At 41.1% G+C, this 27945-nt stretch overlaps 2 protein-coding genes across 6 annotated transcripts; one reads left to right on the top strand and one right to left on the bottom strand.

The window, feature by feature from the left end:
• Positions 1–1503: 1503 nt before the first annotated feature.
• On the bottom strand, positions 1504–13168 carry CDR2 (cerebellar degeneration related protein 2). Its single transcript, XM_052680509.1, has 5 exons — positions 12965–13168; positions 8504–8616; positions 4422–4570; positions 3999–4163; positions 1504–2823 (listed from the first exon to the last, which is right to left on the bottom strand). The coding sequence occupies exons 1-5, from the start codon at positions 13041–13043 to the stop codon at positions 1959–1961; spliced, it is 1371 nt and encodes a 456-aa protein (XP_052536469.1). The 5' UTR covers positions 13044–13168; the 3' UTR covers positions 1504–1958.
• On the top strand, positions 12409–27945 carry LOC128079372 (transmembrane protein 180-like). Of its 5 annotated transcripts, none has more exons than XM_052680506.1 (7): positions 12409–12627; positions 15792–15971; positions 16666–17400; positions 19559–19713; positions 21169–21252; positions 22167–22310; positions 26523–27945. In XM_052680506.1, exons 2-7 carry the CDS (start codon positions 15819–15821, stop codon positions 26650–26652), a joined length of 1401 nt encoding a protein of 466 aa, XP_052536466.1. In that variant the 5' UTR covers positions 12409–12627; positions 15792–15818; the 3' UTR covers positions 26653–27945. The 5 variants fall into 5 exon arrangements, with proteins under 5 accessions (XP_052536466.1, XP_052536467.1, XP_052536468.1 ...); XM_052680504.1 differs by lacking the exon at positions 12409–12627 and adding an exon at positions 13333–13450; XM_052680505.1 differs by lacking the exon at positions 12409–12627 and adding an exon at positions 13483–14223.

Genomic DNA, 27945 nt, shown 5'->3' with positions numbered 1-27945 from the left:
CCACTCCCCAAAGTGAATAGCATTAGTAAAAGAGTGCTTGTGACAGCCAGAACACATATCCAAAGTTACTGCTTTGCAGTAGAAAGCCCTTAGATAATGACAATCCAAGTGCCAGGGAAGCAGTGACATCAGAGCTAACCTGGTGGCAGAACAGCAGCTCTCCTGCCTTCCACCCCTCCAACACCCTTTTTGGAACAACACTGACAAACACGAGAGAAACGAGAAACTACTTCATTGCCTCTGGCCTTATAGCACAGACAGGCGTATCCTTTTCTACCTACTGCAACTTTTTTAGAATAAAAATTTAATGGGAACTCCATCTGAGCTGTGTAGGATAGACCAGATAATGCAGCTGCCATCTGCACAGTTTACTGTTTCAAGATAAGCACAGATAGGCATAATTACTAGTTAGACGTGGAGCTTGACTGGCTTATTTATTTGCTTAGAAAAATATTTACAACATTCGGATTCCCATTTTTAAATAATTCTTAAGAATGCAATACATATTTTTGAGAAATTCCCACAATACAGAGTCTTAATACTGCAAATGAAGGACAACTATACACAAGCTTAACAAGTAAATAAGGCAGACAACTTAATAGCAGCAGTTGAACTAAAGCTGAGAAATTGTCACTCTTCCAGCTGTTTTGGTATATTGCAGCAACTCAGACAGGCAATAAGGAAGTTCCCAAGAAGAGCTAACCAAATTAAGCTATGAGACCCTGTGTAAGAAGGATGTCACCTTTCCTGGTGCCTTCTTTCTCCTTAATTGCTTAGCCTTTGTTTTCCATTCTTCATACTTCAAAGCAGTTCTAAAGAATGTACTTCTGCATATTTTGTTTTTCAGAATTTGAATACCTATGAGCTACTATTAGGGAGTGGAGGAGGAAAGTATGAACAACACCACAGCCCCACATTTTCAGTAGGATATGTTCCAGCAGTGTTGCATCCAGCCTCCCACCACTCCATAGGCAGCATGGAACAGGTTCACTGAAGCTGATAGTGGAAGCAATGGGCAAACCTGTAAGATAAGGCTTTACGTGACCCGTCTCCTTCAGTGCTTGGAGTTCGTGGTATGTGAGCTTAAAAGCTATCTCACTGTATCAATTCTACCGCTAAAGTTAAATGACTAAATTGCAACTTTGTCTTGCCAGATACACACTAGTAGGTACTTTGTTGGCCTCCCACAAAAAAAAAAAAACAACAGCTCCAAATAACATGTAATCAATTCACAGTACCTCACCTTAAGACGAAGTCCCCTAAATAAGAAACCATACCTAAATAGCCACACAAACTTCTTGTCAAAGTCTTTCTCAGTACAAAGACATCTATACTTATCCATAGAAGAGCCTAGTTCATGTGAACACATGGCATTAACTTTACCAAGCACAGCGCAAGCTGCTATGCTCGCTCTCCACCTCCCTGCCAAAGCAAATTCAGCTAGATTCACTAACTTCATTCTCAGGACTCGAGGAGAGGCTGCCTATGATGCTGACCTGGGGCTTTTTGGTTTTTTGTTTTTTTTTTTTACAGTTACTGGGCTAGATGATCACATGCAAGTTAAAGAAAAGCTTTTACCTAGTTCTTTGTGAGAAGTAGTGTACGGATTTCTTAGCTCTGTTAATTTGAAGTGGACTAGGAAAACCATTGTCAGTTTCTGCCAGAAATCAAGTGTATTAAGTAGCATTGTAGTATCAAGCTACAATTTGTTTCCTTTACAACCACTAGTTCGTGTGACAGTGCCAAACAACATTACATCTATTGCTACGTACCTACAGGGAGACTGCTAGTCTAACTAGCTTTTTAACTACTCTCTATGAGCCAATTGAAAACATTCCTTTTTAGTGCTAAAAGAAACATCTGTGCAAGGGGTCTTTCGACATTTGTGTAAAGTCTTTCCCCCTTTCTGGGCAACAAATTAGTCACCAGCAACAAATCAGTCATCAGAACATCTAACGTTATGGCTGAGAAGAAAGGGACTTGTACTTAGATCTGTGCTCATCTATTTCTTCCTTTGTTTTTTTGATACAGCTAAAGATTTCCTTGAAGAGTGCTTTATATTCAGGAAGAGTATTTGTGGAGCAAAGTGATTCTCCTGCATTCGTGAATTCTTGATTGTTAGCTGAAAGATCATACTGGGTATTTCCCACACTGTCTTTAGAATACTGCTTCAGTGTTTGTACAGCCTTGTGTTTCAAAGAATCTTCATCCATTTGACACTTCTTCAAAAGTTCCTCATATTTCACTTTCAGAGCATTATACTGAGCATCAACTTCATTGAGTACAGAGATTCCCCGCTGCTTCACAGCTTCAGCTCTCCTGATGCACGTTTCTTCATGGCCCCTTAGAATGTCTCCCCCTGCAGCACTACTCAGGAAATTTTCACTACTGCTCCGCTTCAATGCCTTTTTCTCAAGTTCAGGGACAGTCAGAAGCCCATCATCAGCTGGGCTCTGACCAAGCTCCCTTTCTAAAGATTCTTTAAATGAAATGAAAAAGGATTCTGGCACCAATTTCTCTGCATTGTGGAGCGTGTTTTCAGATTGAAGCATCTGTCGCATTTCAGCTACTTCCACTTCCAACTCCTCTGCACGAGCCCGATACAAGTCAATATCAACAAGCCTCTGTTCAAGGTCGCAGTTCTCTTTCACCACAAGACTGTATTCCTCTTCCATTGTTACCCTCTTCTCTTTTTCTAGGTTGAGTTGGGCTTGCAGAACTGTAACTGCCTTCTTCAAGTTCTCATTTTCTTCTTCCAGAGGATTTAGCTGACTATCCATTGAAGTAATCTTTTCTGCAAACACGTGATCATAAACAAAATACCTGAGGAAACAGGGAAATACAGCTAAAGTTTAGAAATACAGACCATACCTAAAAGTTTTCCTGTCGTTGGTAAGTAATGACAGTTTAAACTCTGTGTTAACCTATCTGAAAGCATGCATAGCAGTCATCTTGCCAACCTAACAGTTCAGCTGATAATCATGATTGGAGTCTGCAGATACTTCACATGCCATCAAGCCTCTGAGCTCAAGCAGGATGGCAGCTTTTTAACAATCTCAAATTACAGAAAAGTTTACTGAATAAAAGATCTGTAATTTCAATTTAAAGGATACTGCCTCCACATATTATATGATACTCCTTTATATTTTTACCACATCTTTCACAACTTGTGTCACCGCCGATTGTGGAAACAAGCTTCAGAATGGGCAAGGCAGTTCTGCAGAGTGGTAATTCCACAAACCTCTCACAGTTTGAAATAATCCACTTATCTTTTGAATTGTCACCACATAATTCCTTGCTTGCATAGATTAATTCCTGTCTTACTTGCATACACTGCTGGAAGCCCAGACACAAATCCCATTCTCCCTGTTTGCAGAACTATTTCACTTCTTCTATTAGCTTCTAGCAGCGAAAACAGACTGGGACCATCCCCCAGGTGACTCCTGATGAGCTTACAATGCAGTTCAGCTGGGTAGAACTGCTCTAAATTAGAAAGCAGCCCAAAGCTTCAGGCACTATTTTACCAGCTTATAAGCACTGTTTTATCCAGTTAAAATGCAGCTACTACAGCAAGCCCACCTTGAAAAGAAGGTGCCCACAGATGTCCCAGGAAAAAGTAAGTTACAGAAAATATTGTTTAGGATAATTTACTTGGTAGTTATCTGTGTTTGTGTTTTATCTGACTGAAAAGAGGAAGGTTCACATTCTTGAAGGCTTTCTAGGCTACAGTTTCACACAGCTGGAGGCTCTGGGGGAGAACCTGTCAAGATATTAAGTAGAACGTACTGTTGTTTTCCCACAAAGATCAATACAGTCTGCAGCCAGAGCACACCAGAAGCAACACCACCACATATTGCACAACTGTACAGATATTCTTCTAGTTGCAAACTTAGAATGCTTTTCTGCTACTCTGTTAAACACCCATGCTTGTATCTAGTTTTTGAAACTTTGCTTAAAATAATTTTCATTTTGTTTGTTATGTAAGGAAAGAGTCTTACTGGCGAAGGTCATACAGCTCCTTCAAACACGAGAAGCTGTGCATTGATCTTGGCTGGTCAGATCTCTCATGGTTCATCCGGCCTCGTCCAGACTTTTTCAGCTCTTCTACTTGCCTTTGCAGGTCATCTATGTGTGTCTGCAGATTTTCAATAGTCTCTGTCAAGCTAGAAGTGAAGGATCTCTGTTAAAGCATTTGACTGTTTAATCAAGGACAGATTAATTCCCATCCCCTCACATTTCAGCTTCTCTGAAGATTGCTCTTTGGCCACAAACCACCTTTAAATAAAACTTTCAGTTTAAGAGTGTAGAACAACACTAGACAAACAGCCACCAAAACGCTGCGTTTATAGACTTAGATTACTGGTTTTTGTATCAGCAGTTGAGTAGAGAGGAGAAAAGAGGATGTTGCTTAAGTTTGTTACCTTAGTATCTTTTGTTGTGATGCTCTGCTCTCTGCAACTAGCTTTTGATTAGTGTCTTCTAGTTCTCTTGCTGTCACATCCAACTGTTCATAAACTTTTGCATGTTGATCATTCATTTGACGCAAGAGCTCCACTTGCTTTGTGAGATACTGCAAGACAACACTGCTGTTACAAGTTTATATTAGAAACACAGGATAGGGCTACTGTTCTGCAGGTTTGTTCACATTCATAAAATAACTGCTATGTTCTAGAAATGTACATGTTCCAGTGGTTGCTTTGGTTACTACTCTGTTCAAAAGGTGCAATCAGTATCTTAGTTACTTCTCTTGTCTTTGTCACTGTGGTCAATGAAGGCTGATCAACCAGTCCTTCATCCAGATGATTTGGGTCGGTTTGTGAAAACTGTGTTTATCTGTTCAGCTACCCTTGCTGCAGTTAAACTGTTGCCAGTTCTACCACAAACCCATCCAGATTGGGTTTGTACTGCAGTCATCACACAAACCTGGATTTCAACACAGTTCTTCACAGAGTCCTTTTAAAAGTTGCAGTGAAATCTATCATAAGTTTTTTAATAGTGTTGATCCAACAATTTTCTTAGCATTTAAACTGAAGTATTGGGTAGCACTATCTTGGTTTTTTTTTCTGCTTGCCTATGTTTGAATCAGCGTTAAGTTCAGCAAAACACATTTTAGGATGTGGTCACACCTGAGATTCTGAGGGCTACTACGTGTCAGGAAGTAGAACCAAACTATTAGATTCAGCCTTTAATTACCTGCAAGGAACTATTCCAGTCATTGTAATACTGAACAAAAGTCTCCTGTGCTTTTTTCTTTTAAATACAAGTCCACACAAAGTGATCTCATTTTAACTCCCTTTAGTTTGATGGTTAACAAAATAACCTGCTAAGTTTCTAGAATTATTTCAGAAAGCCTGGAATTCTCCATGCAAGAAGTTAACGATCACCTAAGACTCTCAGTACAAGTGCCTTGTATTGTCCCATCTAGCAAAGGTGTGAGCCAGTTAAAAAAAAAAAACAAGCAAGAATTTTTATTAAACAGACTTGAGAACAAAAAACCCAACCTTTAACTGTAACTTAGTTGCTACATAGAAGTAATTTCACAAAATAAGTTGTGTATTACTACATACTAAATGTATGAATGCCTACTGGACTTCCAAGCAGAACTACATCTCAGTACATACTGTCACATACTCAAAACTTCTAATATTCTGCTTAACCTTTCACCTCCTTAAAAGATCGATGTGTTTATATTTTAGGCAATTTAAGAACAGATTATAAGTTAATCTAGGACTAGTAACTGCTGCATAGACTTCCAGAAGATCAGCATGGTAGCTGTTGGCTAGATCCTTTTGCAGCCTGTGTGCACGTGACAGGATTTACACAAAAATAGTATGTGGATTAGCTGCAGAATCTCAGCATGACCCACTCCAGATTAACTTTTCTTACTGGTCACTCTCAGAAAGTGCTAGAGACTTCTTCAGATTTTCTTCAGTTAATACAAGAGTGGCTGAACACAGAAACCAAGGTGTTGGTGGCAGAATTTGATGTCACCACTTCTCACAGTGGGCTTTAGTGGAAGTTTTAGCTGAATGAAGATGTGAAATGCTATCTCCTTCATCTTGTGTCTTCAGCATCTTCAGTTCTGGTACCAAGTTGGCCTGGTGTAACCAGAACATCACAACAAAGTATGGCTCTGGTAACACCTTAGGAGTTCCCATTTGTTCATCCTGCACAACAGCTGAGTGCCCATCATGAAGCAGCAGTGGAGACTTCATGCGCTCTACCACACAATGAAAGGAGAGCCAGTTCTTTGCACTCCAACTTCAGAAATACTAAGATGCAGACAGAGATAAAGCTGCCCTTTCAATCCAGCATTTATTACACCTGCAGCGATCAGTTTGCGGAACACGTGTCAGCTCAGAGGTCAGGCATAATGATCCAAGGCAGTAAAACACTTAATATCTTAACTTTCAATATATCAACTGTAATATTAAGCATCCTGAAACCTTTGACCCTTCCTTGTTTTGTGCAGACAATGTAGTACCATATTTCAAAAAGGTTTCTTAATCATTCTAAGTTTGGGAGTTTGCTGTCTGTAAGATATGAATTAGTAGGAGGAAAGTAGTCATTGCTTTTTTGTTCTGAAAAGGCTAGTTTAAAGCCTGGCAAAGTAGCTACAAGAGCAGTTGAAAGAACACCTGTATTGCAGAAACAAGCACTTCAAGATTAGGAACATCGAGCATAAACCCTGGAAATAGCACTTGCACATTTTATCCTGAGCAGCAGGGAATTCCTGGTTCCCAATGGCTAAGCCAAGTTAAGAGAATAAATAAGTCTGTGTGAACATATAAGGACGTGACCCTGTTACACACCAACTGCAGCTCACTGCTAGAAGGGCTCTTCTCACCACTTCTTGTGCTAAAGCTCTGCTACATAGAGACAAAATGAAACAAGATCTTAGTTGAATAAAATGTCTAAAAGCAAACGAGATACCACATCCTTAATAGCACTAGGCTATTTCTGTAAATGAATCCAACTTAGCAATCATGTCTCTTTCCATGTTTTAAGATGGCATTATAATAGAGCCACTGATTAAGAAGCTCTGCTCAAGGATCCAGGTTAGCTGTCTGCTGCAGAGTTAGGCTGTGTTACTTCAAAATATGTCGTAACTGTGTTAAACACTTCCTTAAACAAGGCTGTCATACAGGAGTTGAACCTGGAGTAGAACAGTGTTTGTACAGCACACCTTCAAGTGTGCTATACGATACACCATGAAGTACTCTCCAGATCTAAAGAATCAATCTTTCCTGTAAAAGCACTCATCTCAGTGAGTCAAGTCTCTGCATAAGTGAATACTAAAAAAAAAAAAAAAAAGCTATAGCATTGGCAATAAATACAGGCCATTCCAGCCGTTGTGTCATCAAACGAATGTGGTAACAGTTTGATTCTTCCCCCATTAAGTGACAACATCAAGGTATAAAACAGAAGTGTTTTATAAAACAAACAAAAAGCTGCTTATTTACATCAATGTGACTATTTTAGAAAACACCTATATACTTCTAAGTCTCAAGTTTAGGTTCTTTAAGTTGCCTATCGCTACAACAGTGATAAAGGTTTAAGTCCTAAGCTGCAGCTGTACAAAAACACTCTGACTGTAACCACATAAGTAATGCTTCCACAAGTGAATGCAGATTTTGTAAGAATTTAGCACACGCCAGTCACAGCCTATTCCCTGTGATTCATACTAGAGCCAAAATGAAACACTGGATTACATTTCCATTACACTGCCAGAGTAATGGAGAAGTACTGAATATTTAATAAATTTAATTATTAGAGGCCGTGCATTGCCCTCAAATAGCTAAAAAAAAAAAAAAAAAATCATTATATTGGCAAATGTTAGGTCTGCAAGAATAGAAGCACCATTAAAGAAACAGCCACAAATGGTCAGGGCTTTCCATGAAGTAACAAAGATGAGTGTTTCCAAAAGGGCAGCTCTGATTCTCCCCCAAAAAGACATAAGAACATACCCGCTACAGCCTGTATTTAGGCAGTTACATGTTTTTATTCTTGTTGCTTTTCATTTTTTAACTGAACTGTATTTCCCTTTACCCCCAGTAGAAATACATATCCTCCCATTTTACTTAAATCTTTATCGTGCTTTTTTGTCAAGCATTTAAATTTCAGTGCAGTAATCATTAATAGTTAAAATAATATGAAGATGTTCATTTATTCATCATATGATTTTCATATCATTTTTACCCGACAAGACCAGCAAAATTTAGCTGTAACAATCCTGAAATAGCTTGTCTGTATAAAAAGTATCAGTCATGTCATTATACAGGCCGAATCCAACAGGAATTTTGTGGCACAAAGACTCCATTAATGAGACAAATGGGTCTAACAATGATCAGAGCCTGGGTAAGTTTTTGAGGCAGCACCGGCAGTTAAAGGCCAACACTTTCAAGGAAACACTGATCAGATGTTGAGAAATCAGAACTCTCAACTTACGTGCTATTCTGCTGCATATCTACATGACTTACACCTAGATTCCTATAGTATTTACCTCTATCTCTTGCAGTTGCTCTTGATTTGTTGCATACATTTGCTGTAAAGATTCTTCTAATTCAGTGTTGCGGTCCAGTAGCGTCTTCCCAAGCTCAGCAGCAAGGTGAAGATCTAAACAAAGAAGCCATTTGCACATAAGGTACAGACCCGATAGCATGACCTGTTTTTCAAGTATTTTAACCAAATACTGACTGGAATTATTATTTTTTTAAATGACTGTGGTACCCAAAAATGAAGTTAGCTTACAGATGCATTGGCCATTCAAATACTGTCTGTAAGACAAAGACTTAAGTGAGTCCTGAAACCTAGAAGATACTCCAAATTCATGGCCATTCCTGGGGTCCTCCTTGGATGCTGCAGCCTCGGGGCAGCTGCAGGCAGCCACCTTCCCTTTGCTCCCCTCCACCTGCCCTGTACTGCATGCACCTCTTATCGCAGCATCTGTTAACTATTTCACTGTGGTTGCAACAATCATGTTTTAGAAGAATAAGCATAAAGTACTCTTTAAGTGCTCATCAGGTTAGACTGAGGCCAAAGCTGACTGCACTCTCATATACTGTGCTGTTCTTCCCTATTGCCCCTTCACCAAGGAGCTTGGGTTGCACAGGATCGGGAGCAAAATGAAAGGTCCAGGCATTTGATGGTGAACTGGTAATATCAAAGACAAAACTTAAAGAAATGCAGCTATCCTGCCTTTCAAGCTCATAAACGTAGGAGACAGCAATTGCTTTATGTGCTCCAAAACACCATTTTAAGTGTAATTTGTTCAGAGGCACTTAATCTCTATTTCGCTTAATCACCTCCAGGGTACAGTGACTGTAATTGTTTCAAATTAAGAAATAAGTCATCTGAAGACCCAGGTTCTTTCTCAAAGGAAGCAATATGAGTATTGCTAGATGTTTCATATTATTATGTTTAAAGATGCAATTTAAAATCTAACATAACGTGATGAAATCAATACAGTATTATTGCTAAAACAGTAATTAATCTGTGTAGGTATTACATGATCTCTAACATCTTACTTTTCACCTCCTTCCCATCACCTGGGCCTGACCAGGTTTCTCCTGCATGCAGGTCAGCCTTGTTAGTTCTCATATGGGTAGGAATAGCATCACTAATGGGAAAGAGGCAGAAGGAAGTTCAAGAAAAACTCAGATTCTCTTCAAGAAGCCTGAAATGAATACAAGACATACTGCATCACCTGCAGCTGTAGTTAGACAAGAAAACATTTTTAATTGTCAAGTGATTAAGATGCCCTTGTTTTAAGGTGTTTCTTGTCACTTTCCTGCCCTTTTCCAGCCCCTTATCAGCTGGTTTCTGTAGCAGACAGAAGGCTGTTCCCAGGCTGCTTTGTGCTAACCTTCACTTTGGCAGCCTGTCTGAAATGAGTACTTGGTCCAGATACATAAACCAAAGACTGAGTACAGACCAAACAGACAAATGTTCCTGTTCACTTGTCTCTGTAAGCTGTAGATGTCCAGTTCAGGACAAACAACAGCTGTGGTAGTCATTACACATTCTTTAAGGTAGGAAACAACGGGCTGTAGCTGTCAGACCCTTTGAATAATGTTTGTGGAATTTATTTACAAGTCACCCTGTACACAAGTTCTTGCTAGAGCTGAGAGCCACATGGCTCTCTGTTTTACACTTAATTAGCAGTTTATCCTCAAGTAGCTTTTTTGTTGTAACACCCCTTGTTGAGAAACACAGCCTACTTCACAGCTTTTTCCCAAGTTTTAAAGGGTTTGGATGAAGAAACCTTAAGTTCTTCCTATTTGAAAACAGACCTTATACATTGCTTATCGTGGATGGCTCACCTCCTCAGCAGCCCAACACCACGCTGTTCTATTGCATTATGGAGTACTGGAGTCTTCAAACCAACACAGCCCTCCTGTGAACCTGGACTGACTCAAAGTTCTCGTGCTACATAAATCTTCACCAGTACCCACAATCTTTAAAGTCCATCAACAATACTGGAATCATTCAAGACCACTCTTATTTTAACAGAGCAGAATCTAAAGAGCTTTAACATAATCCTCAATCCTTCTCAAGACATAATGTGTGATGGTATTACTTGCTGCCATTTCCCTTCCCAAAGAGAAAGTTTATTTTTATGTTTAAATACATTCAGAAGTAGGTAGTGCCACTTTTAAATGCCCCCACACCTACTAAATCAAGAGGCATAGCCACACGGTGCTTTGAATACAGTGCAAATAACAGAATTCACTTTACTGTACTTTAATAATCATTGTGTTCATTAGAATGACTGAAGCACGGATGGATTACCATGGGAGAAGCCTACTGTTTGCTAATTATGGCAATTTGGTTTTGAGGGGGAGAAGACAAGAGTTCAATAACATGCAATGAAACCCTAACTGCTACCCCTGGAACAGGTAAGAACTGAACCAATCTGACCTGTTCTGAAGTTAACAGTTTACAACGTAGAGAAACGGGTGCACAGGGAACCTTCATTGGTCTAAGAATCACTGTACGATACTAGAAGCACACAGCACTTTTATGTAAAGCAACAGCTCTACGTCCTGCAACAATTTTGCTCCATGAAGATGTAAGCAAAGAGTTTTTTAATAATGCAAGAAGTCAAATTAGTAAACCTGTTCAGTCTTACTTGTGTCTTCTAACAGCTCCATCAGAAAACAAAGTATGATTTTAGTGATGGATCTTCCACGGTGTTAAGCCCTCACTTACAAGCACTTCTGTGCAGCCTTTCAGCAGTGTTTTTGTAGTTGAGAAAAAGACAGAACATGGCACAAAACTCTTACTTTATGCTTTCATAACCCACCTAGCAAAGCAATTCAGATGATTTTTATTCTAAAAATAAATCTATTTTCAATAGGAGAATGCCTTAGTAATATAGGATGTTTAAGTTGAAGTTTAAGTGTAAACTTAAACCCTTAGTTTTTCACTTAGCTACGCATCTCGTACTCCATGTTCAGCTTACTCTGCTTTGTTAAAGCAGGTAGCAGCAAGATGCACAGAAGAGCAATCACGTAGAACAGCTCTTTTCCACATGTCAGCGTGCAGCTGCAAAAGCTGGACCTTGCAGGAGGGAAAGCTGCTCCCATCCTTACAAGAATTCCATGAGCACTGTTTTCAATGACACGTGCCAGACAAGTCCACCTCTTGCCAAGGCAAAACCTTCTGCTGCACGCAGAGGCAATGGAAGCTTGGCCAGCTGTTGCCCTCCCTGAGCTCCTGGGCAGGCTGGCAAGGGCTGCAGGTTTGTGGTACTGCACTGCCTGGTTGTTCAGTAATGCGTTCTCACAAAAACACTCCTTGATTTCCAAATGTGCTGATTCTTTGGGTTCTGACAAGTTTCACTTGTGCCCTGTAAGCGACCTCACTGCTCCACTGACATGCACTGATATTGCTTGGTTTTAGAACGAGGAGTATGTTCCAGATTGTAAAAGTCCCAACAGAACGTTTTACAAACGTTCCCTTAAGGAACTTATCTGCATTTCAGCTCGCTCATCAGCTCATTTTCCTCCTTTCCCTTCTGGCAGGCTGTTCTATTTGGGCTTGCGAGAAGCTCATCCTTAGGAAGAGACGCTTCTGGTGCTGGGAGCGCAGTCAGTGAGCTCTAAGCACACCGCCCCTGGAAGGAGCACCGCCAGCTCCGGCAGGGAGCCGAGGCTGGGCATTCACTCACGGGAGAAAGAAGCGGAGTTAAAGCAGTAGGGCAGGAGGTCCGGCACCGCGCAGCATGGATCCGCTCTGCAGGTCTTCCACCCCACCAATATCGACGCGGTAAAAATACCAAACCCTGTCTTCAAATTTTCAACTCATCCTTTCGCAAACAGCAAACAATGGCTCCAGGATCTCGTTTAAGTGGCTCTCTTTATAACCTGTGGCCGCGACGGCATCCCTGCGCGCTGCGGACCGCCCATACACACACCGTACACACACGGAGCAGCTCCTGCCCGCCCAGCGCTGCCGTCGGACGGTTCGTGCCGCTCCGGAGCGCCGCTCGGGACTCACTGCTGCCTTTTACAGCGAGTTAGCGTCCAAACGAAGCGGACGCCCGTCCTGCACGGCAGCGAGCTCCGAAGGAAACGGCGCGTTCTTTCCGTCACCGCAGATGACTTTTAACGCAGTTACATCGCTGTACGTCCGCGTCTCCACCGGTAACGCTTCTCCCTCCCGCGGGGCCCCCCTGTCCCTACCCGGCCATGCCCCGCCGGGAGAAGACCCTGGAGCCGCCCCGCTGCTGGCAGGGGCCCGGCCACGGCTGCAGCCGCCGCTCCGTCAGACAAAGACGGCCGCGCGGCGCCGGTACCGGCGGTCCCCACCTCCTACCCTCGTGCGCCCCGCGCGCCGCCGCCGCCCCGTGTCCCTCCGGCGGCCTCGGCCCCTCCCGCGCGACCCCCGGGTTCGCCCCGCCGCGGCTCCGGCCGCCCCGCACTCCCTCGCCCACCCTCCCCGCGCGCCCCCCGCCGCTCACCTTGCTGCAGGTCCTGCTGGTCGTACCACGGCTCATCCTCGCGGATCTCAAACTCCTCCACCAGGCTGTCGGCCAGCATCGCGCCCTTCCCTAGCGGACAGGGCGCAGCGCTCACCTCGCGCCGGGCGGCGGCGGGGCAGGGCGAGCCGGCTGCCGCTCCTTGCCTTAAAAGCCGCCTCCGGCCATTGCCGAACGTTTCCGGACTTTGCCGAACCTCTCCCCCTTCTGGTCGGGCTGTGCGGAGCCGCCGGCGACAACGTGGCACGCTATAGCCGCCCGCCCACCGTCGGCCCGCGATTCAAACACTACGCCCTCACCTCCTCTGCCGAGAGCCAATGGGGAGCCGCCCGCCGGGTAGATCGAAAGGAGCGCCGGCCAACCAGGAAGCGGACTCACGGCAGGCGGCCAATGAAAGAGAAGGAGGGGTTGGCCCTGACCAGCCGGCCCTCCCCTAGCGTCCCGCTGCGCAGCCTCCGGGCGGAGGAGGTCGGTCGGTGCCCGCGGAAGGGGCGGCGGTGGTGGCGGGGCTTGAGGTGTTCGCGGCGGGGAGCGGCCGCCGTGGGGGGGTTCCCGGTGTGGCAGAGGTGGCGGCGCGCCCGGGAGTGCTGGGAGTCCCCGCGGTGACCTGTGAGGCGGTGCCTGGGCCCCGCTCTCCACGCGCTCAGCCCCTCCCCGCCTTCCCGCCCGGGGAAGGTTCTGTGCCGGGGTGCTGAGCGGAGGCGCCGTCCCCGCGGGTCCGTCTGCCGCTCGCTGTGCGCCTCCGCAAGGTGGAGAGCCGCGCCCCTCAGCGGCGGGCGGCTCTGAGCGGGCGGCAGCGCGGCGTGCCCGGGGCTGGGAGGCCCGCAGGTTCGGGAGCCATGGGAGCTCTGCGTGCGTCTGCCCTCCGCGGGGTTTCCTTTCAGCGGTGCTTCCCCTCAGGGCTCCCCCTGAGGACTCGAGAAGCGCCGGTTCTTTGCTCTGCCCTCAGCGCTGCGCTGCGGTGAGGAGCTGCCACGAGAGGCGGTGCGGCCGGTGCGCTGTGTGACTCACGGCTGTGCGGGAGGCTCACGCGTGTTTCATTGTTGTACAATTAAAGAACACGTCTCTGGGGAAGGGAAGCGTGGAACCTCGGCTTCTCACCGAGGCGATTCACACGCGAGGCGCGGGAGCAGAGGTAGCGTTAGCGCAGGAGCCGAGTCAGATCCTGTGCTGCACTGAGTCATGGCGCTGGAGGCGGGTCGGCGCATTGTTAGGAGGCTGTTGTAGAAGAAATGATACTTGTAAGTTTTTTGGAGCGACGGAAGCAGTTTCTTATTTGTGCGTAGGAAGGAACTGAGTCAAATACGACTTGAGAATGTTAATGCTGAGCGTTTATCTCAGTGCTCTTGGAATCTGAGGTCGGGGCCCGCAGTTCTCCACTGAAAACCTACAGGGTTACAGCTGGACTGTGGTTTTCCAAAAGCCCCGAGGTCTCACACCGACATCATTAAGTGTATTTGGGAAGATGTGGATACACAGTTTTAAAAAGCACACTATTCTTATCGATAATCACCTTTCACAGTTTTTGATATCCCTCTTTTTAAGCATAAACATTTCACATGGGCATCTTTTCAATAACGTAGGTTTCTCAGTTCGGTTTATGAAACCAAACTTGCTACAGAGGTGCAAAGCCTGGAATCAATCACCTGGAAATGGAAAATTCTGTGAAAAATGAATATGATGACAAGCATGACAGTCACACTCAATTATCTGAAAATTGAGTCACGTTTTTACAAATAAATGACCTTTGGATGGCTGTTTGAAAATTGCATGTTGGATAAAATTGTTAACATGGTGCGGAGGAGGAAGGGGTGCACAGCTGGCAGCAGGTTGTGCAGCTCTGCAGTTAACAGGTATTAAGGCTGAAATGAGTGCCTCCAAAGGAACGGCAAATTACTCCTCTCAAAGAGATGTCCAGATGGATAAAGCCTCGGTTAGAAAGAGCAACTCGAGAGAAATATTTCTGTATTGGGATTCTGGAATCAAATCTGGTCAAGAATATAAAGGGAATATTTGTTTTAGAAGGTGGGGGTTCCCTGGAGCTGGCTGTCTCCACAGGGTGCTTCGCAGCACTCATACTTCAGTTACTTGCTGGAGACACGTGGAAGAAGTCAGCAATTTAGAGAGCTGTTGACTGAAGCTCTGTTTGATTTATCAGAGAGCTCTGCATTAAAGAATCTCTGTTATTTGGACATACTTTAATGCTGTACTGCTCTGCATGAGTCACTTTCTGGATTTTGTTTACATGCTGTCTTCTCTAGTATGAAAATGTTTAGACTGTTAAAAAGTGCTTGGATAGTTCCGTGGTTTCTGTTCATGTCTGATTTGTTTATTAGGTGTAAGTATTGCTTCCATGTTCGTTAAGTATTAGCATTTAAAAGTACAAACCCAAAACTTTGTTTTGAAAGGAATGCTTCCTAGTGTTTGCTGCATTTGGACATTCACAGCAATGGAACGTGTGGGGCCGTGGGCTGACTCACTTCATTCCTGCACAGAGCTTCGTAGCTTTAAAACTACATAGCTGGCAAGATGTAAAGTGTGTGCAATTACTTTGACCCCTGCACCAGAATTGGTCTTTGCAAACGCTAATTTTTCTTAAAATTTGGTCTACCTGTTCTATTGACTTTTAGCTGATGAGGTTTAGAAATGTCGCTGGATTGATATTCTGTGGTTTTGTGCTCAGAGGAAGTGAGGATGTGGAGATCTTGCTGCTAGAACCCATTTCCACACCTCTGATATGAATCTCCCACATCCTTTGACTTTGGAAAATTGTTTAACCAACTATCGTAATTCTTTCCTGTACCTTGAGGAAGAAGAGGCTCACGCAGTTGGGAAGATGAAGTTGGCTTTGGAAATCCACCCCAATGCTCTGGCGTACTCCATGACCACGTTGGGTGCCGGAATGATGAACAGTATCTTTAATTTCTACTACGTCAAGCTTTTCCTAAACCGATACAGAATTTCAGAAGTAGCATTTCATCAAGCACAGGTATTGTACGATGGATATGTTGGTTTCATGGTGTGTCTGCACCTGTGATGTTGTAACAAAGGTGAAGTTTTTTGGTTTGTTTTGTGGTGGTATTTTTTTACTTACTAATGCCTTTTGAATGCAAAGCAAATGGTTATGCAGTGCTTTCTTTTAAGTTTTGATATTGCATATGCAAGAATATGTACAAATGAAACACTGTTTACAATCTGCAGACAAAAATCTCAAACTTTGATTGCTGGGAAGATAACTTGAAGTAATCTTTTAAACTAATCTTGCATCTCAGCTCCAGAGGTACATTTTTGACTAGTGCTTTCCTATGGATTGTTCAAGTACTTAAATACTGCCCCAGTTCTGCAAGTCCTGAGCTGGGTGTGCAGCTCCTGCTGTAAATTCCAGCAGGCAACGAGCTGGCTCATGTTCTGCATCACTTGCAATGAGTGTGCAATGTGGGAGCTGTAGCCATGGGGGTTCACCAGGCATTGGGCACTGCCTACTTACGCTTTCTTTTTTTATTCTATTTCATAATCGCTGTAAACCTTTAAATACTTTTGATAATTTGCTCCCAAGTCTGTTTTTGCTCTTTCTTTTATTCTTTAAGTAGAGATTCTTTAAGTAGATACGGTGTTTATTACTTCTTGCCTGTATAACCTCTGCAGAAAACTCACACTGCTAAGTTGTGTTCTGTTTGTCCCAGGTTGTATTTATGATATGGAACGCCATTAATGATCCACTCTTTGGCTATATTCAAGACAACTCCCAGTCGCCATGCTGCTCCAGACGCCGGTTCTCAATTCTGTACGGAGCTCCGTTATACGCCTTAGCCTTTTTGCTTCCTTGGTTTCCTTGGAGACATTATGAAGAAGGTGACTGGCTGAGTGGGCTCCACCTCATTGTCGCATTGTGTGCTTTTGATGGTTTGCTCACCTTTGTGCTGCTCGCACAGTGCGCGCTCTTTGCAGAAATTTCAACGAGACATGAAAGCAGGCTTCAGCTTATAAAATACAACCAAGTAACAACACTGATCGGGTCAACAAGCGTTCTCTTTTGTGGCCTGATATCAGATAATATGGAAAATTTTGCTTATTTTCAGGCTTTCGCTGTTTTGATTGCAGTGTTAGCAACAGCTTGTATGTATTACACAGGCAAATACAGTACCAGCCAGTATGAGCAGAGAGGAGTTCTTGCCGAGAATGCTGATCGAGGAAATGGTGACAGAGCTCTCTCCTGGTCCTCAGTGATCTCACTGACCAAACAGATTATGACAGAGAAAAACTTTCTATTTTTCGTTACTATGAACTTCTTCCAAGTTTTCCACTTGGCCTTCTGCAACAATTTTATGATGATCTTTGCGGATAATCTCATTCCTCAGGATGTCCTTTCTTCTTCTGTAAGAAGCATCATGTATGGAGCAGGCTTCATTTGTCCTCAGGTAGGCAGGATCACGTTTTGAATTTCAGAATACAAGAATATGGTGTTTTGTCTGTCCTTGTTAGATTAAGGTATCTGTTTACACTGCTTGTTGAAAAAATGCTGTACCCTGCATGAGCGATTGGCCATACTGAGAAGCAAATCCAGTTCATCAATGCTCTAATAGAAAATGCCCATGGGTGCAGTCTAACCAGGTGGAAGGCTGGGTTAGTGAGAAGGGACAAGCAGGCAGGCCAGTAGAAAATCATTTTACAGGAAGGTGAAATATGAGCGTGCAGCAAGTCCTACAGGATTCATAACAACTAAGTGTAACTGAAGAAAAACGTGGCCGAGATAAAAAGTTTCTGTAAGCAAAAATGTAGAATTTGGAGTACTTTTCTCTTTGATTTTGATTTGCAATATACAATGAAAGAATAATCACTTCTTTGGTAAGTTTTTCAAACAAACTGCAGAAGGCACTGGAAAAGTTACTAGGTACTAACAGCACTACTGAAATATGTATCTCAGTTACAGGAACAGAACAAAACTCGCTGCTTTTGGGGGATAATACATTCCCATTTGTTTTTTTGTTTGCTGTCTTTGTCAGCTGTGTACACTGGGTATGGGGAAAGATGGTTTCATGACTCCAGCAGGGATGGGATTAGGAGGAATTAAAGGTAAAAGAAAGGAGAACCCAAACCAGTCGTAATGTGTGAGCAAAAGAAAACAGCAAAAATGTGTCCCACAGAGTGCAAACGCTCTTGTCTGCAGCAAATAAAAAATTTGTTGTTTCTTCCCTTCTAATATCTTGCAGTGGATTTTTAAAACTTTCCTTGTGTTTACGGCTGGGCTTCCCAAAAGCTGACAATGTAGATTTCCAGCACAGGTACCGATGGCTCTGGGAATTTCTGCAAATGAATGTTCTTAAGTTGTAATGCTTTTCTGTAGGAAGAACTTAGGAGAAGGAGCAATTGCAATTCACAGTTCTATTTCAGTTACCTTTTTTGGCTGTTGCATGTGTAACAGAGAGTCACTGACTTTTTTCTCTCAGGATCTTACGCATACCTTTTCTGTTCTATAAATTGAATATTAATCATCCCAGCTTTAATCCTTGCCACAGGTTTTAGAGTGTTTTGGGTTTTTTTTTTTTCTCAAACAAGTAAGAACTTTGAAAGTAAATCAGAAACTTCAGAAGTAAGGAAAGATGAAATGCACTCAAGATATAGCAGTCATCGGTTGCTGAAATCATTGTGACCGTGTGAAGCAAACAGTCTTTCAGATGATGCATTTCTCTCTGCTCCCCAGACGCTTTGTCTCGACGGTCACTGAACCGTAGCATGTGCTGTGACCTTATTTCTCTCAGGTTTTGTCCCTTTGAGTTCAAGATATAATAAGAGAATTCTCTGGTGGCAATGTCCTGAGCTTCACTTACTGGCAGAGCACCCAGCCCACGTAAAGCAAAGCACCTTCTTACAGACTGCTCCAGAGGTCTGTGCTGCGATGGGCTGCAGCTTCTGTCTTAGGTTCCTTGCAGCAGCGGGTGCAAAAAGTACAACCTGCCTTTCAGGGTCAGCCTGTTGCTGAAACAAATCTAAATGTAAAGCATTACTAAGTTACTGTTTTTCATAGAAAGATGCTGTTTTAGAAATGTGCAGGTAGTAAGGGATTTCTAAATGGTGCTTCCTGGGACAGGGCCATTCTCAGTTACAGAGAGAAGATGGTGTTTCTTATAGTAACACACTTAACATCTTAGAATGCATCGTGTAAGCACAATTCTGCAAAAACCAGAGAACAGCAGGGGGATGGTATGTTTTGTTTCTTACAATCAGATCTTCTTACTATACCAACTTCCCAGATCTGTTTTCCCTCTCTGTTAATGTGGGCATTCAATAATAGTTAGCAATGTGGGGAGCAGTACTTTCCTGGGGATGTGACAGTTCTTACCTAGCTGGAGTGGCAGGACCATTCATACCTGGTAAAGCTCACAGAGAATGATCCACTAGATATTTCCCTTTGTTCAATTCTTATGTTTTTGTTTGGTTTATTCTTGTTAGAGAGCTTTTTTCCTTCTCCTTTGATATGTAATAATGATTTATTTGTGTCTTTGTGTCCTTGACAGGTCTCCTAATGCTGAAACACTGTACTGTGTTTTTGCCTCATTTATTTGTATTTCTTTTCAGTGCCTTGTTCTTCTCAGTCATGCTTCGTTGAAGAAGTTTGGTTACTACAGAATCATCTTGTTTTCCTTTTACTTTGAAGGAGTAGCTGCTGCTGTCATGTTTGTTCTAGGACCAGGACATTACTATCTCTTGGCATTTTATCTCACAACAAACATGTAAGTAAGTACCTTTCTTTTTTTCATACATACCAGTTAAATAATTTCAACAGAGTGGACACCTGTTTCTGTAGCATGAAGATTTTAACACTGCTTTTTTTTTTTTCTTTCTGGTCTGTTTCATCTGTCAGGAAACGGAAAACTTCTCTCAGCTTTCACTTCAGCTTTTAATTTCTTCTTGAAATCCAACCAAAGAAAAAACAAAGCAACACAAAAAACCCAAACCCATGAAAAGTAACTCAGGTTTGCAGCCAAATCCCTCCAGCTATATCTCTGTTTTAACATGAGGTAAATTCAGATTCAAGAGAAGCAGAACCACTTTTCAACCACAGAGACAGAGATCTCAGTAGAGAAACTCGTCAGACAGTTTGCTGGAGAGCCTCAGACCTCATTTGGTACTGAATGAACCCTTGTGGGTTGCACTGCAGAACAAGTAGCAATGAGTCAAGTATCCATTAGATAACCAGTACTAAGTTGCATTTTCAGTGATAGTGGGGAAGTATGATACCAAGAAATAGAACTTGCATTGAGGAAGTACATTATTACATATGCAAAAATTTAATTAAAAATGAAGACCTGCTTGTATACATCAGTTCATTTTTCTCTCTGTGTTTCCTGTGACACTGCTGCATTTCTACATGTTCTTTCCTACCCTTTTTTTTCCCCGTTTTCATTCTCATTTTCAGTATTTCATGGGCTACTGTAACACTGAGCTGTGTGGCCAATAAATTGCATTTCATTGCCTGCATACTTTAAATGATGAAGATATATTTGGATTTCCCCAGGAAAATCTTATAAGGTACCTAAAGGCTGTTTGAAGTGCTAATTGTTCATAGCCTCTTGTAAGTGCAAGCTAATCACAGCCAAAATGAAACAAAATGAAGAAATTCTATTATTTGAATACAGTTTCAGTTCAGCAGTTTTACTGAGATCAGATTTGTGTATGTGTGAACATACATACATATATATGTATGCAAAATGTGAATGTGTGTAGGAATACATATAAGTTTTTTTTTTTACTGTTCTCATTCTACTTTGAAGTTTGTCTTACATCTGATCTTTCCAGTCCTCTCCAGTTGTTCAGACTTCAACAGGAAATCTGCAGCTTTTCTTTCTTCTTTAGCGTTTCTTTTCTTCATGTCATTTTAAATAATGGTGATAACATCAAGCAAGTATTTATGACTTTTTTCATCAGTGTCCAGGAAAAAAAAAAAGGGGTGAAAAAACCCCCTTTTAAGTATGCCTATCAATTTCTAATTCACAATTAAGAGCAGATCTAACAGTGCTTTCAGTTTGTTTCAAGACACATTGCCGAGTTTTAGTGTCAGCTTTGTGTGTTTCAGGACTGTGAGTGTGGTTGGGTGTCTGTGCCTGCGTGTTGGATTAGGCATCAATTACCGTTTTTTATTATGAAAATGTATTTTTTTTAATTTTAAATGTTTTGTCTTCCTTTAGGGTAATTGTACAAGCTTCGTTTAGTTTGTTCAATTTGCCTTTGGCAGATATTGTTGATGCAGATTTAATCAAGCACAAGCGAAGGTATGTCAGTCTTAACTGTTTTTCTTAAAAGATGCTGTATGTTTGCCATGCTACTCTTCAGTAAATTGGATTATGTCAGAGTAGAGGCAGTAAGTGATTGGGTGCTTGTCACAGAAGTGCGTCCTGTGAGAACAGCGTAGCACAAATGGGGAACTTGAATGAAGTTTCCTGCAGTTATTTCAGCAGAGTAACTTGAACAATTTATTAGGCCGTTTCTAGTTTTAATTGCACTGCTGTATACTCCAAGTTCTTCATGGTTTTTTTTGTGTGTGTTTATTCACATCAACTTAAATTGAATTATTTTGTAATCCAGTGCATCCATTGTCACCTTTCTGACACAGAAAAGAGTTTAGAAAGTTTAACCTGTGCTACTCACGGTGCAAATTTCAAAGTCTAAGTGGCTGCTGTTATCTCTCTGAAAAGAAATCCAAGATAAAACCTGCAGAGGCCTTGCATACGACAACTGATAGATCTCTGGGATTTATATCAGAGTGCAAATAACTTCCTGCTGGTTCCATCAATGATTGTATTAGTGCAGATTCAATCTCGTTGAAAGGGTATTAAAGGATTTCACCCTCAAAGGTGAGAACTGATGCACTTCCTTTCTTGGCCTCACAAGCATATTCTTAAAGTGTAAGTAGTTTTCCATGCACTGTTCAGGTTAGCTTTGTTTCAGAGCCAACAGCTGAACTTGAGTGCAAGTCATTTCAGAACTTGGGCCAAGATGTATGGAGCCCAGAGGTTTTTTACCTTCTGTTTCCACAGAAAATGAGATTTTGTTATGATAGCTGGTCAGTGCATGAAATGTATGAAATACAGCAGCAGTGTATGAAAGACAAAGCTAGTGTTTGCATATTAACAGTTTTAAAAGTATCACTGGTGTAACGTGTATTTTTACTTTCTGAAATGTCTAGATCACCACTTTCCTCTATGGTTTTTGGTACCAATGCTTTATTTACCAAGCCTGCCCAGTCCTTGGCTCCAATGCTTGTGGTTACAGTACTGAATCAATTTGGTTATGAGAGCTTGAATAATGAAGTTGCTCAGCCTGATCCAAGGTGAGTTCAAAAGGGGTACCTTAAATCAGAGAAACTAAATGGAAATAATCCTGTCATATAAAAAACACATTAATCTGCTGTTAGTTTTCATCAGCTGCACTTCAAAAACAGTTTACTGTGTGGTATTTTTTTGTTGTTAGGTAGAAATAGAAATGTTTTCTAGTTTGTTGGTTTTGTTTGTTTTTAAGAATAAACCTTCTATCAAGCAATACATTTGAGGATACCTACCTAATTTTTGTGGGGGGAAGGATACGTTGCAGTATTTAACCCCTTTTGGTTCTCTGTGAAAAATAAAAATTACCCAGTGCTCCTTATTAAGATAGATGCAGTCCTATCTGCTGTATTTTGTTATCTCATAAGACTATTTCCTTACATGTATAATCTTAATAGGGTTGCAGCTAAGATTTTTTTTTATTATTATTATTTGAGAGAAAGCAGTTTAATCACTGGAGGGAGGGAATTTCCATGAAGAAGGAGTATCATTTTGACTTCAATGCTACTTATCATTCTAATGCTAATGATTTCATTGCTTTCCCTAGAGACCTTAATGCGGAGCATAAAGCTGTGGTTGCTAGCTAACACATTATAAATGCATGGGCTTTTATAAAAACAAATTATCAGGGTTTACACTAAAAAGGTCATAGGCTTTTATGACCAACAAGAAGAAGTGACAACATAAAGAATAACTGGAGTCAGGACTAAAAGGCAAAAATCAGCCTGATCGGGATTTGCTTGAAAGAACAACACAGATATCCTAGGAACTATAGAGCTTCTCTAAATTCTGTGTACAACGTTTAAAAAATGAGTAGCAGACAATTGTATACAGACTTCTGTGGAGGTGGGCCTTCAAGGAGAAGAGGCTGATTTTATGTCCTCTAATGCTGGGAAAATGTTTTATATTTGAGGAATTTTCCGAAATGAAAAAAGAGGAGGAAAGTACAGCATAAAAGGACAACAGGTGGTCTTCTGAAAAGCATCCTGACATACAGAAGGCTGAAGTTTAAGACTATGCCTGAGAACAGTTCCTTTGATTTTAATTCTGTAGATAGCCAGCCAGAGAGAAGTTGTGAAGAGGACACGAATCTCATTATAATGTCAAATTAGATTACTGATTTTTGCAGAAGAGCAAAAGATGTGACTGAGTGGATGTTGGATTGTGAGAGGGCTCAATATATTAATCTGGAAGGTTCAGAGAAGTTCAGATTTGAAGCATGAAAACTGCAGATCTGATCCAACTTAATCAGAGGAATGATGCCTTAGTGGATAGATTCAAAATCGCAGTGTTCTAATTTTTTGCCCAGTAAGTAGAGTCTGGACTACAAGAACAATACATTTATTGAACACAGAGTCGAAATACTTTCAATGCTCACTCTCTGAAATCTGTATTTTCCATTGAGTGATGTTGAAACTGATTTATTTAATTGCAAGGTACAAAGCTGAGATTCGAAGAGCATCACAAATATGCTGTCTGTCTATCATCATACCTATCCCCTCAAAAACGATTTCTGAGGCATGAAGCAGTCTGCATGCATTCTCTGTATATATCAGTGCATACATGCACATCAGCCCTGAACTCCAAATTTGGCCGTATCAGTTTGATCTCAGTAATTGGACTTTTCTACCAGCTAGTTCACAAATCCTGTAACCTCTCTGGGGAAGAATAAATAAAAATATTACAAAATATGACTTTCTGGGCTGGTCGTTATATGCTCACTTATCCAGGCATTCCAGAGACCTCGTCTGTTCTACTCTTCCTCCGTACTGAAACCTTTCAGCTGACCGTCAGCACTGCCTCCTTCATATTTACCTGTGCCCCAGTATTCAGTTCTGCCTCACTGACAGTACCTTAGACATCAGAAATGCCTTTTTCCTTAGGAGGAATCCAGTTCTGTGATTTTGAATGCATTATACATTAATATATTAATTATGCCACATTCTTAGGGGATGCTGTAGCTCCACATAAGTTATGCATTTTGTAGTGGAAGTCAGCTTCAGAATTATTTTTGCTTTTGTTTTTTAATGTGATATCCTTAAAGTTTGAGAAACAGTTTGTAGACAGAGTGGCTGTTGTTGCCTGTTTGTTTTGTGCTTTTACTTCATCATGGTAACATCAAATATTACCTGTCTCCTATGATTGATTTTTTTACTTACTGTATTTTGTTATGCAATTGAAAAGATATGTAGTTTAAAAACGCCCTCTTCTGGAGAGCTACTGCAACAGCAGTTAACTTCTACAAACCTGCTTTTCAGCTTGTCCTTCAGTGAAGGGCTCTTAGCGGCACTTTGATGCACTTGTATTGAATTGCTGGACTGCATCACTTTCTGTTCAGACGAGGGAAGCCTAGGGATAGACTGTGTGTTTTATTCCTGCATGTGCAAAGAATGATTGAAGATGGAAAACTTCATTAGTTACTTATACAACTCATTACTGTGACAAAACATGAGCTCTGCTCTTGATTTATCCCAACCCCTTAATGAAATAGTTTTCCCATTCATTGTTTTCTCTAGATATTTGTCATAACTTGAGGTTTTAACACAACAATTGATGTTATTATTTTCATAAACCAGTATTGTTCCACTGAAACCAGATCAGGATTGCATTTGTGAAAGTCAGTAACTTGGCAGATGTTCTTTCTTTTTGGCCCTTGTTTTGTGTAAACATGGAAGAATTTAGTGTTCAAAACTGCAGTCCTCTTTAGTGTGTAGAACAGGCAAAGTGCAAACCCCACCACGCTGTTAACTGTGTCTGAGTTCTGTCTTCAACTTCAGATGGGTAAGAAATTTGTCTAAGGCATCCCAGCCAGCACTGCTGGTATCAGTAACCATTGGCAGTTGTGATGGTGGTGTGCATGAGGCGGCCCTTCTTTATTTGTGCTGAAAATGCAATTGAATTCAGGCCAGTAAACAACTTCCAAGTGGTAAATTGTTGTCGCTGTGGACCAGTGACCTGCTAGTTAACAGCTTGCATTTCTTAAATGTGATTGCCCAAGTGATCATGTAGTTCATCTGAGAGCCTGTGGTTTTTGTTTCCTTACAGAGCATTAGCATGTACGTGATTTGGGATAAATTGTGATCAGTGTGGGTGTGGGCATGTATGTACTGAGGAATAAATCTAGGCTGTGCTGGGGTTACGTTGGAGATAGCGAGCATTCTTCTGTTAAATACAGTGAGAGATGAGTTCATTCTTTTATGATTTAGATAAGCTCTTAGATTTTATTCAGAACCCTGCTCAATTTTACAAGACTTTTGTTCACAAATTTCAGGGTTTTCTGCATCATGTCCATAGCTGTTCTGGGTCTCCAATCCTTATACCTGAATGCTAAGAAAAAAGCAAATAACAAAAACTGATCTTCTGAAAGATAATTTAGGTCCTATTTCTCAGCTTGAGTTGACTTTCCTGATATTTAAGTAAAAATTAAAATTCAGTAATGAACAGAATGTCAGTAGATAATTCTAGTTACTAGATGAATGCCAGAATGTGTGCTTTAAGATGTCAGAAACCATACTGGATAACACAAGAAAAGTTATCATATTCTCCCTTTTGATTCATAGTTAATGATGCTTTTATTCCTTAAGATTTAGATCAAGAAATACCATTTATTCAGGAAAATGAATGAGAATTTGTGTATTATGTTAGTGGCTTCCATTATCTTATAAAAATTTATTTCAAAACAATGAGATGAAATTAATCTTTCTATTTCAAGCAATTACACCATAGCTGAGCATTAATCATAACTCCCACCTTGCATTCAGCAGCTGTGGTAACATACTATGTAGATAGCTAGTAGTTCAGATGTGACATAATTTCATATTAAAATATTTGTTTCTACTACAGTTTTTCTTTCTCTTCCAGAACATTCAGTGTCGCTAAACCTTTTCTGATGCTCTGTTCTATAATTGAATCACATTGCTTTAAATTATTTTCTGTATTAAATAACACAGATGTGTAGTAAAGTAGTTATCTCATTTCCTCTCAGCAATTATGAGAGAAGTAAACACTATAAAATATATATCTGTATGTAGAATCAGAAAATATACTGGAAATATATTTGATATCCGAGATATTTCCTCTATTTAGAATTGATTGTTCACAGTAATGTGTATGTGAATATTTAAGATAAATGATTTAAAATAGTTTGTTATGAAATGACCGTAGAAATCAATTGTTTATCTTCTTCATCTTGAAAGCTGTGTTTTCATGTTTTTCACCAGCCTGTTTTTAGGTCTTCATGACGCCATGTTCTATTTGATCTGTCTGGTTCCACTTTGCATTGCAGTCGTACAGATCCTGACGTGGACTCCCTTTTCAATCCAGAATAGTCACATGGCAGCTGCACACTAAATATTTAACTGTTGGTTATTAAATCATCTGATGAACCACACCACAAAGGACTTAGCATATTTTAAATGTGAAAAAGCAAGATTGCCTTCAGTGGACTGTCAGACCAAATACAGTTTGAGCCACTTCAATAATATTGCACCCTTCTCTGTAATGAATGTAACAATCCACGTTCAGCCTTAATTATGAGCCTATATAGAGGGGTTTTTGAGCTGAGTTATTTAAATGTATTGTGCTTTGTCCATAATTACTACTGAGGTCATTTTTGATATATACTGGTCACTGTTACCTACTTTGAAGAATGGATATGGCAGATCAGGTGAGGGAATCCCGACTCAGCACTTGGAATTTGAGGGATGTATGTTCTTAACCTTACTGAAAGGTGGAGGATGAATTCTGTCATACCTGATAAAATGTCAGCTCTCTGAGGTTAGGCCATGAGAGCCCAGAGGGACATCCCTCAGGGATGGCAGAGATGAAGAAAAAGATGGAGCTGGTGTCCTGCTGACCAGTATCGACTCAAATCTGCCAGCTGCTACAGGAAGAGGTCCTATAAAAAATCTCTGTAAAACTAAATTAGAAAAAGATTAGAATGTTATTCAATTAGGTGTTATGGAAAAGACTCCATACTTCCTCTTGGCTTTGAAAATGTCTGCACTTGGTGGCAGGTAGATGTAGTTCCTGGCTTTTTGAATGGGAAAATTGTTTTGAGGTACAGCATTGTTAGCTTATACAGAACATCACTGTGGAAAGAAGAACATATGGATATAGCAGTGTTCACTTAGTTGGTTCAAATCCTAGTACGCACATTAAATCAAACTCTACCTGCTTAGTAGTTTTAGATTGGCAAATTTGTTTGTGCTCACCGTTGAATTTAATGAATTAATGATTTATCCAGTTGATGTTAATTTCTGATTTAGCCTTACAAAAATGTCTTCAGGCAAGTTTTTGAATTGATCCTGTGATTTTTCTAGAATAAAGGTTTTTATACAATTTCAGGAACATTGAATCCTATCTCTGTTTCACACATGCTGTCCTAATACTCTTGCTATGAGGGCAGGAGAAAGAAAGCGTATTTAATCACACCCATAATCAGTCTAAAAAAGAAGTGAATAACCAGCTTTAATTGAGGTGGAAGTCTTACTATATGAAATAGTGATAGGAAGTTGACAGTATTTTATGATTGACATAATTTGTTCTCCATTTCTCTGTCATTCATTAAACTTTGTTATCCTTTGCTAAACCAACATGATTGTTTTTGGCCATGAATCAAGTAAAGGATGATCAAATTCAAAA

This window comes from Tympanuchus pallidicinctus, unplaced genomic scaffold (genome assembly GCF_026119805.1).
Source record: "Tympanuchus pallidicinctus isolate F22 unplaced genomic scaffold, pur_lepc_1.0 scaffold18, whole genome shotgun sequence".
Lineage (NCBI taxonomy): Eukaryota > Metazoa > Chordata > Aves > Galliformes > Phasianidae > Tympanuchus > Tympanuchus pallidicinctus.
The sequence above is the reverse complement of the archived record's forward strand: the minus strand, read 5'-3'. Positions and strand labels throughout refer to the sequence as shown.

What these genes read in the sequence shown, in the direction of transcription:
- CDR2 (XM_052680509.1), bottom strand. Translation starts at nt 13,043, where the DNA reads ATGCTGGCCGACAGCCTGGTGGAGGAGTTTGAGATCCGCGAGGATGAG. An exon ending in AGCAACTGCAAGAGATAGAG is followed by an intron (nt 4,571 to 8,503) that starts GTAAATACTATA and finishes GTTGTCTTGCAG; the next exon opens with TATCTCACAAAGCAAGTGGA. An exon ending in TCACAACAAAAGATACTAAG is followed by an intron (nt 4,164 to 4,421) that starts GTAACAAACTTA and finishes CTTCACTTCTAG; the next exon opens with CTTGACAGAGACTATTGAAA.
- LOC128079372 (XM_052680504.1), top strand. Translation starts at nt 13,373, where the DNA reads ATGAAAGAGAAGGAGGGGTTGGCCCTGACCAGCCGGCCCTCCCCTAGC. An exon ending in TTAATCAAGCACAAGCGAAG is followed by an intron (nt 21,253 to 22,166) that starts GTATGTCAGTCT and finishes TGAAATGTCTAG; the next exon opens with ATCACCACTTTCCTCTATGG. An exon ending in GTTGCTCAGCCTGATCCAAG is followed by an intron (nt 22,311 to 26,522) that starts GTGAGTTCAAAA and finishes GTTTTTCACCAG; the next exon opens with CCTGTTTTTAGGTCTTCATG.